This window comes from Bombus impatiens, unplaced genomic scaffold (genome assembly GCF_000188095.3).
Source record: "Bombus impatiens unplaced genomic scaffold, BIMP_2.2 scf_0548, whole genome shotgun sequence".
Taxonomy (NCBI): domain Eukaryota; kingdom Metazoa; phylum Arthropoda; class Insecta; order Hymenoptera; family Apidae; genus Bombus; species Bombus impatiens.
Genome location: NT_176967.1, coordinates 1,878,144 through 1,888,152, shown reverse-complemented (window position 1 = coordinate 1,888,152; position 10,009 = coordinate 1,878,144). Strand labels below are relative to the sequence as shown.

Here is a 10,009-nt window from a genome sequence, read left to right as displayed (position 1 = left end):
GAGGACGTAAGTAATGGTCGTTTGTTCTTGAATGTCGAGAAGTTGATGTACGAGAAGTCGTGGCAGTCGGGTGGTCGCGCGCGGGCACAGGAGAAGAGAGAGCGCGTTCCATGCTCGCTCGCATCTCCCGCTTGCAAATTGATAGACGCTGCCGCGACCGTAAATCACTTTACTGACAATTGATTTGGTGCCCTCCGTTTTACCTCGTTGTAAACTCCACGCCATGCTGATATTTACGATCGCGCGTATACACACGATGTCACCCAGTGACTCACTGCGCGTTATCCACGACAAATCTTTTACATTTTTGCGTCATTCTCCTTCCTCTACATCGACTTTGTCCCCCGCCCCCGCATATTTTTTCTTTTTTTTCACTTTGCTAACCATTTTTAACGTTTTTCTATCATCTATCCAATAGACGAGTTTGAGCGCGTGGTGAAAATGAATAAACGCGTCGCCATACACTGTTATTTACGAGTTACGTATCTAGCTTTTTCATAACGACGACAGCGCGATGCCGTTCGGAAACAAAAAAAAAAAAAAAGAAAACTCTTTCTCGACATACGCTTCAGACCGAGGTAAATATTTTTTCTGACAGAAAACGCAAAGAAAAACCTTGGAAGAAGCAAACAAAGAAACAAGCGAATAAAAGAATTAATCGCGGAGCGAGAGTTGGAAAGCTCTGGATGTTTCGAGTTATCGATGAAGACGTAGGCCGATTTCTTGGACTACAGTCGACACCGGCTAAGTAGCACAATGTATATAGAGACCGGATAATGGGTGTGGTGCATTCGTCTCGGTGTGTTGTCTCGGGGGTGGCGATTCGTCTTGCTTACTAACCTCGTCGTTGACACCACCCACTCGGGAACAACTACCATCCGTTTCAAAGGCGGCGCGGAACCCGCAGAAACCAGCCGGCAGCGACCTTGCCTGCTGAATCCCCGAACGCTTTGTTAATCTCCTTGACATCGGTGCCGGTCACTATATTGATCAGGGTCAACCTAACGCGGCTCGTTTCTCTTTGAACGCGCTTTCTGTTCGATTAAGCTTACGCATGACAGTCCATTTCTCATTCTGTCACTTTGCTTATCCCTTTCTTTTCTACGAGTTGACTTTAAGCTCTGGTCGATTTCTTCGCAAAGCATCTACTACCTTTTTATGAACCTTGCGGACGATTCTTTGTTCGTCAATGATGGTCAATTATATATATAAATATATTTCTAGATTCATTTAGGATCGGTATTTAGGATCACGATTTAAAGGCGTAAAAGCGAATAGAAGAGAGAGATACAACTTACCGGTACGTTTCTCGGCGTCGCGATAGGTGACCTCGCTGAGAATGACTGGTTGACTGCGGCCTTTAGCGTTTACGGCGTAGACCGCGACGTGAACGCCTGCCTCGACGGACGCCTCCAGACCGGCCAGAGAGAAATTCGGCTCGTCTACGTTGGAGACGTTGTAGAGAGGCTGGCTGCTCGATAGGAAATCCACGTCGCCATGGTACACCTCCAGGATGAATTTTTGCGGAAGTCCGCCATCGTATCCGGCCACGCATTTCACCTCGACGCTGGTGTAAGTCTGGTTCGCGAGCGTGCAGTTACGGACCGGAAATGGTTTTCCTGAAACGAGAACGTCACCGCGGTTAAATCCGTCACGACGCTGCTCGGCTGCGACCACGTTGTTAAAATTTTACGAGCTAACGTCGCACGTTTTGCCATTTTGATTCGCTCTTCCTACCTGTACCACCCATCCTTTTCTCTTTCTGCGATTATTCAAACAGACGGGGCCACTTTTCCACGCAGTTCGATTCTCCGGGGTAGAATCGATTCTCGCGATAGCGTTGACTTTCGCCTGCACAGCTCTAGAGACGCGCGGCGGTCGGTTATTTCGTAGAGCGAAAGTTGACGTTCTTCCGCAAGCTTCGAATATTAAAACGAGCCGACGCGTGAAATTGCTTCGTAAAGGATTTCAGTCTTGGCTGGCTCTTTAGAACGTTACGATTGTAAACGGACGAGGTCCGCAGCTGGTCGCTCGGCCTTTTAACTCGCAATATTCCACAGCTACTTTGTGCGAATCCCTACGCTTTCAGCAAGCTCTGCGAGCTTCCTTACTGGAAACGAAAACCGGCGCGCCGCTCACACCGAATACTCGGATCAAGAGCCGCGTCCTCCCTCTTACGTGCAAACGGTTATTATCCTGCCTTTCCCATCCACGGTCCAACCAACGAATCAAACGAACGGCGAAGATTATTTCCTCTCTGATACACGTGCCACTTTCAAGTTCTTTGGCGCTGGATTCCGGTGCATCGTCGCTAGTCACGCGTCGCGCGTCTCTCGTATGGCGAGACGCGCTTGTTCGTTGGAAGGAAATTTCCGCCGCGCGATCCACCTTCTTCCTCTTTTGTTGTCTCTGTCGCAGGCTCGTTTGTCGCCCTTTGTCCGGTAATATTTTCTGGATACTTTGTACGCGCTCGAAGGTCGCTCTACAGGTTGGCTGAAAGCGTGCGAGACCGTCGGCTCTCTGGAAATCAAGCTCACCCGACCCCGGGTGAAAAATGTTTGCGCGTCTACGAGTGGCAAGGATTTAGTGTACCGGGATAGTAATGGTCACAGAGATGTCCCGCACTTTTTCTTCTTTTCGTTCGTTCCATCTCACCTCGTCCCGTCTCCCGGCGTTGATGCAGTTTGTTGCATCCTACGAAAATTCTTTTTCTCTGCCGCCACTGAAAGCGCAGTTGCACCCGTGATTCGCCTGTTTTTCGCTCTGGCCCTTCGCTTCGCCCGGCCATTTCCCTCTCCTCCTCTTCCACCGTCTTTCATCTTTTTTCCCCTGCTCGCGCTTCTCTGTCCCCACGGTTCTCGTTCGTTCCAAATAAAATTTCCTTCTTCTTAAACAGACAGCGAAGCTATCACGAGTCCGAGAGGCAAGGAGAAAATAAATATTGTTCGTCTTTTCCGTCGACGCGAGTAAACGGACGGAAAGCGAATCCTTCGGCTCGACTTTATTTCGCTTTGCATCCTATTACCCCTCGTACTCTTTGTTTTTTCCCGCTTCAACCTATTTACAAGCCGCTCTTCGCTTTTCGCTCGCAAACGCCAACCTCTCTCGTACATTTCATTCGCGTTAATCGCGAAACCGCCGCGTGCCATACCTCGCGTTCTTTTCAACGAACCGTTTCGGTTCCTTCCTAAGATATATCGAATTTTACCAAGGTTTCATCCTCGCCTGTCGTTCCGCGGCCGTTGTTCAATTTATTTTCATCCGGTTCATAATACATGCCGCGCGGTTTCGCGGCGAGGCGGTGAAACGCCATGCCATCCCGCGCCGCGTCGCTTTTTATCTCAACCGCGATTGAAAATTCTATTCCCGATGCACCGACTCCCTTCGTTTTAACTTACTCGAATGGCTATCTGAAAAATGGAAACGCGAAACGGCCGATGAATCTTTCTTTTTATTTTTTTTATTTTTTTTTTTGTTTACCATTCGAGCCTAGTTGCAGCCGCCTCGCCTTGCTGCGTCGAGTCAGAGTCTGTTATTTAATCAACATCGGCCCGAGGTAATGACGTTCTCGCGTCAGCGATTTCTTTCTTTCGTTTTTGAAATTTCGCCGCGTCCAGCGGAAATTCGCTGGAAAACAGTTTTTTCACGGTGCAGCGGCGATCAATGCACGAAAACCAGGCGAATAACCAGCTTAACTTTCTTTGACCCGTGTTAGCCTGCCGCAGTTCACGAGCTCTGGCCGTGTCGCAACATCCAACATCTTTCCAACCACCACGCAATATCCGATATCAATACCGACAGATTTGAAAATAATTTCGTTTCGTCGAGGGTCGGTTTCCGGGTCGCTGCGGATGAATCAGAGCAGCCAAAGGTTACGACAACAGCCACTGGGTCTAGCAGAATCGACGACCGACCGACTAGCCTCGATTTCACTCGAAACTCTACGTCGCTTCGTCAACCATCGAATGCACGTTGCTTCGCGACATTTCTTCCAACGCCAAGTATCGTAAGACATCTTAAAAAATTGTTTCAGCCATCGATGCGTTCTAACGACGTTCGATTTGTTCAAGGGATTTTCAACGGATTCCCTCGAATAACACGTCCAAGATCTTTGAAAATCTGCGAACGAATAAGCGATAAATCGTCCAAAGAGCACCAGTTTGCAACGCGCCGCCGCTTCTTTCATTCTCTTAGCTGCGACCGATCTTTTTGCTGGGTAATTCCTCTGTCGAATAAAGGAAAAAAAAGGGCAGAGGAGAAAAGTACGTAGGTTGGGGGTAAAAGGGATGAAAATGCGCGTTGCGACGGTCGTACAAAGAAGAAAGGACGCCGATTTGGCCGCACGTGTGTATTCGTCAATGTCAATACGTTTTCGGCAGGTCGTCGTGTCAACGTCATTCTCGATCACACGCGGAAAAAAAGACATCGAGCCGAGGCCGCGCGGCGAAAATCCGCTCGCGGATTAATGTCGGTTTACCGCGCGATGATTGGTAGCATCGCATTGTACGCGCGGCGATAATTCCCGAATATCTGTCAGGATTTTGACCTCTCGTTTCTGCCTGCGCCTCTCTCGGAAAAGAAGGTCCCTTGGAAAATTGGTCGCAGCTCGAGCAACGGCTCGAATGGCTTCCAAAAAATTCGCTTCGAACGCACGGATCGGTTATGCTTGTTGATTGTTTTGCACCTATTAATCGCCGAGCATTAATTCAATTAATTTATTTTCAATCAATCAAATTTCCATCACATCGAATATACGGCAGAAGTATATACACGCAGATGTATTATTACCAGATGATGTTTATCAACATGTTTATCGTGGGGAAATTCGTCGGCGCGTCGCGTATAATTCCTCCGCTAATCGATCGATTATACCGACGCGTTAGTGTTCATGAACGAGCGTATCAAGTATTCGGACGGACCGATTAATTGATTCTGCCGATAGCTTTTTACGCGAGTGTTCTTGCGAAAAAATGCAATCGTAACGTGATATAATGTGGTAGCTAGCGCGGATAAATAATGGTCGGTTGCGTAAAAAAACGAGTAGGAATCGATAAAGAGTGGGATAAGTGGTCGGTTAACGGTGATACCGGCAGCTTGATTAACGATCGCTTTCCAACTAATTGGAAGGATCTTTAGAAATGGAACAATCTTGGTTTCGAAAGGGTAAATAATTGAGGCGTTAATAGTCTTGGTGGTTTGGTACGGTCCCGAGGGTGGCAAGAATGCGGCGCTCTTTGAATAATTTACGCAGGTCGGACTTTCGAGCTAGAGTTGCAGCGGCCCAAGCTTTCCACTATTTATTTCGCGTTTTACCATCGATTCGATACACAACGTACTTGAAATTTGGAAAAAAGCGCCACAGATTGCAACGTTGCTGTTTGCACGCGAGTACAATTTCAAATCACCGCCTTTCTTCCCTCCGATCTCATGCAAATGAAATACCACGTCGTTACGCCGATTCTAAACACTGGGATTTTTGTGCGGTTTGCGAGAGATTTCGGCTGATCGCGTTGCCTCGAGATTCTCTCCACGCGGAATTTTTCCTTCTCTTCGTTCCGTCGCCATACTACGCGTCTACTTGGAAAGACGAATAGAGCGATGCTCTCGAGATATTTTCCAGGCAGTTTGTTGCGAGTAGCACGACCAGTCGTCTACAAAGTGTCTTATTTGCACGATTTCAGGGGTGGACGAAATGTAACACGGAAGGTTGTAGTTTAGCAGCGTAAACAGGCTGGTTTCTGACGGTAGAAAGGATTTTAACTCGATTTCCTGACCACTCGAAGACTCGAGATCGAGCGCGAGGTCGCTGCTACTCGGCTGATGTAACATTTACTGAGATCCGGTAAATACTTACCGGCGGCTATCAGCTGGAAGAGACACGGTCTCGCTTGTGTACCAACGAAATTGTCCGCCCAGCACGACAGAGTACCGTAATCCAGCTCTGTGGTCGGCGTGTACCTGAGCACGCTCACGCCGCTTGACTTCTCCATCGAGAATCTGCCCGGTGCTACTTCCAACGTCTCTCCGCTGTTGTTGAATTTCCATCGGAAATTGTGCGCTGGCGGATCGGCCTCCACTTTGCACGCGATGTTCAACGATTCGCCCCTCGATGCTCCGACCACCACGATCCGGTCCTCCTTGCAAACCGGCGCGACTGAAAAATATTTCGACCGTGAATCTCCCCCTTTTCCCAATCACCACCATCTATCGCCGTTTCCGCTGCCTGCTTTTTCAATTCCAGTCACACGAGAATCGAACGCCACAACCGCGCCACGCGTTCCACTCGATCGAACGTTACGTCGGAAAAGTTGAAATGTAAAAAAAAGAAAAAATTGGAGCATCCTCGAAACGGCGACATTTAGCTAGCATCGATGGAACGCTGGCTTGGAATAATCAAACGCGTTGCACGACCTGTTACGCGTGCTGCTACTTACGAAAACTGAGAACCGTTTATTTAACCTTTCTGCTGGAAAATTTTCCAAGCATGCCTCGCAGAACTTTGTCACGAGGCAGCTTTCGCTCGGATGAAATCGTTTCGCGACTGATGTAAAAAGATTTCCCACCTACAACTACTGCCACCTTTGCCGAGCTACCTTTCCCGTGATATACATTTCTTCCAATTTATCCGACTCTCCTATCTCCGCCTGCATCCGTCTCTTCTGCCGCTTCGGGCACGTATCTTGTCGTTTGAAAGAAGAAAAAGGATTATGACTTTTTAAGGCCACTTGGCAACAAATATCGCGCAATTGCTATAGACAATAGCGAAACCAACGAAATTTCCAATGATTGTTATTCCCAAACAAGATTATCGAACGAACGGCTATTTCTCATAGCTGCAAGTCCGATCGTTCACGCGTTCGATCTTTGAAATTGAAGAGCGGGAGTAAAATACGGTTTTGGAGAGATGGATGAGACAGTCATGAACACAAAGCGACAGGATCGTGCTCGGAAAGCAAAGAATACTTCCGCTACTTTTGAACGTAAGTCCGTTTATGAGTCGAGGCAATCTTCGAGATGGCAATTTTCACGATATGGCAAGGTCCTAACTTATAGTATCAAGCTACGGCCCCAATTGATGCATCGACACTCACAGTCACGTGCAACCTTCTATATCCTTTGCGTTAGTATGAAATAAATTCCAACTTAAACTAAGCTGCATTTTACGAAGCGTTAATTCTGATTTTGAATTATTCGATATTCCGTCGATTTGCTCGCGCCAATCATTTAAACATATACTTATCGTTGCTCTAACGTTAAAAGGATCGAACAATTATTATTATTATTATTATTATTATTATTACTATTATGGATATTCATCTTTCTCGCGAAAGAGTAATCAATACCGAGCGCGTACGTGCGAAGGTTCTAATCCATTTTTTTTCGCCTTTTGATTTTTACGCGCGCCGCGATATATGCTATCAAAACTTTCCTGTTGACTGATTATTTGGCGCAGGGTGGCGTCCAGCCTTGTAATTAACTAGTGCTTTCCAAAATCATTTGCGACAACCAACTGGCTGGACGCTTTCGAAGAACCACTTTCCGGCTCCAATTATGTACTACCGTGGATAGCGTGTTCATCCAAATGATGGGAAATGATAATGTATCACTTGTCGGGTTTCCCTTCGGCTGTGCTCTGTCGTGATGAAATTGGGACATGGAAAAATTTCCACATTTGGAGGAGCAATCCTGTTACGTAGGAGGGATTGTAGAAGGAATTTTAGCAACGGGAAAACTCAAGCTTCCTGGGAATGAGAAATTGTAGCGATAAAAAATAACGCAAAGGTGTCAACAAAAAGAGATCCAGGCGATAAAACGAGAACAGGACGGGCAGCGAAAAAAGGAAAGTTGTAGGAATAAGAAATACAGAAGCGAGACACGAGAAAAAGAATTTCAGAAATAAAAAAGAAAGCTTGAAGATCCTAGAAGTGTAGTAGCAAGGCGGTTCGAGTGACAAGCCACGTTATAAAAAGAGAAGAGAAATAACTAACAGGTGACCAGGAAAAATGGTTTACAGGAATGAAGTTTCCAAGAATAAAATAGAATTTACAACGCTTAGGAATGAAAGCTGCTTTGCATCTTTAGATGCATGCTATTTACGAGGAAATCGAGGGAACAGGTTGGAAACACGAGAACGAAAGGTTGTGGACAGAGTCGAACCGCAAAGTTACGTGAAAATCACACGCGACCGATATCGTGCCGCGCATAGGTGCTATCTGTATGACTTATTGCCGGTCATTTCGATGCGACTGATGTACGAGCCTCGCACTTTACGCGTTTAATTCGTTTCCATTCGTTTCTTAGTACGAGCGCGAATAAATATTTTCTGTCATTACTTTTTCCATCCGCAATCTCTGGCCATTTCTTTTCGATATTTTCTATTCAGGTGTTTAACGATTCAACGAATAAATGACAAAAGACTCGGTGAAACGATATTGCTGCAACGAAGGAATTAAATTGCAAATGTGTCGGCCCGGACGGCTGACTGAAATAAATATAAAAGAATATCGGGAAGTACTGGTTAAAATGCATATTGACGGAAATCGTTGATGCGGAGGGAAAGGCGTCGCGCTTTCGTTCTTTCTTATCGAAACCGAGCGAACACCGCGGACAGAAAATTTGACGAGGAAAACCGGTTGACACTGGTTTCCCTCGGTAATTAACGCGGCGGACAGAAATCCGAGTCCGTAACTCGAAATTGAATGAGAAGAATTATCGAACGCGATGTCGCGATACACGTTATTCGAGTAGCACGAATATCGGTAAAACGTTGCTACGTTCGGATGCAACGATTTAAGAACCGGCGCGCTCTTTGATTTTATACAGCTTGCGCGCTCCGCCTTTTTTTTCCCAGACTCTGCTTAATTGCGGGCAACGTTGTGACATGTACTTTGAAACGGCTTTCAAAAAATATGCTCATTCATCGAATGGCCCTTTGAACCTGTTCGTTCCGTTTTCCCTCGCGTTTATTTCTAGTTTTCTCTGATGAAAGGAGCAGCTTTATCGGATGATTTGCGTGTAATCGTACGGGCACGAAGTCGTAATTTCTCTTTTCGCGGAATTAATCCAACGCCCGTCGTAAATCTAACTCTTTTCGTTGGAAACGCGCTCGTATATAAGCAGATAATCTAAATTTACGCAGGCGAACGCTTTTGGTTCAAGTATCATCGGCGTATGGCGTTCCGTAAGACCGATCAACGCGTCGACATTTCGATCGAAGTTGGCTTAAATCCCGACCGAAGGAAACCACGCCGCTTCGAGGCGGACGTGAATAGCCTAAAGCAAATGTCATTCCCAGGATCGGGGCGATGATGTAATAACCGGGAAACTAAATTCAGATACGAGGTTGACTTCGATTCGCAAACTCCCGCGAGATTGCTGCTTATACTGGCTCGTTTCCTTGTCCTTTACGAGGCCGTCAGGAGCCGCAGTTAAATATCGGGCATCGTGTTCCGGGCTTGTTTTCACGGCGCATCTATATTCGATGTCGGAAACCGTTCCCATTCTTCGTGCAGAATACGCGGCCGAGCGTCGATCGGCCGACTATGTTTTTACGATTTCGCGTTAACGTTCGCCTATTCTAACTACGATTTAAGTGGGTAAAAGTATCGGGTAAATGGTCTTTCGCGTGCAAAACGGTCAAAATCACTTCGAGCCACGAGCACGTTTCTGCTAGTATCGCGAAACGAAACAGTCACGATCCAGCAGCGGTCGAGGCTGTCGTCGTCCGGTTAACGGCCTACCCAACGTGACGACGACCAACAACGGATCAACATCGATGTCGATATGTTGGATATGTTGGGCAAACGGTATCGATACGTGGACAAGCATAGAACGATCGCTGGTCCGATACCGCGGCGTTAAACGTTCGGTTTATCGAAACGAGCGTCTGAGAAGTTCTCACGAGAGTGAGAAACATCTATCTTAGTGTATCGTTTTTTAAAACCGACATATTCAATTTGTACATCGCGGTGCCGAGGTACGAGAGAGTTGCTTCTCGAGGTCGCATCGC

General features: G+C 46.8%; 1 protein-coding gene across 1 annotated transcript in view; it reads right to left on the bottom strand.

The window, feature by feature from the left end:
- LOC100747218 (nephrin) overlaps positions 1-10,009 on the bottom strand; it is a 171,207-nt gene that overhangs the window by 14,655 nt on the left and 146,543 nt on the right. The window contains exons 11-12 of the mRNA XM_024369272.2: positions 5,855-6,154; positions 1,299-1,619 (exon numbers count right to left, since the gene is read on the bottom strand). Coding sequence (XP_024225040.1) covers positions 1,299-1,619; positions 5,855-6,154 — 621 coding nt within the window. The remainder of the gene's footprint in view (positions 1-1,298; positions 1,620-5,854; positions 6,155-10,009) is intronic.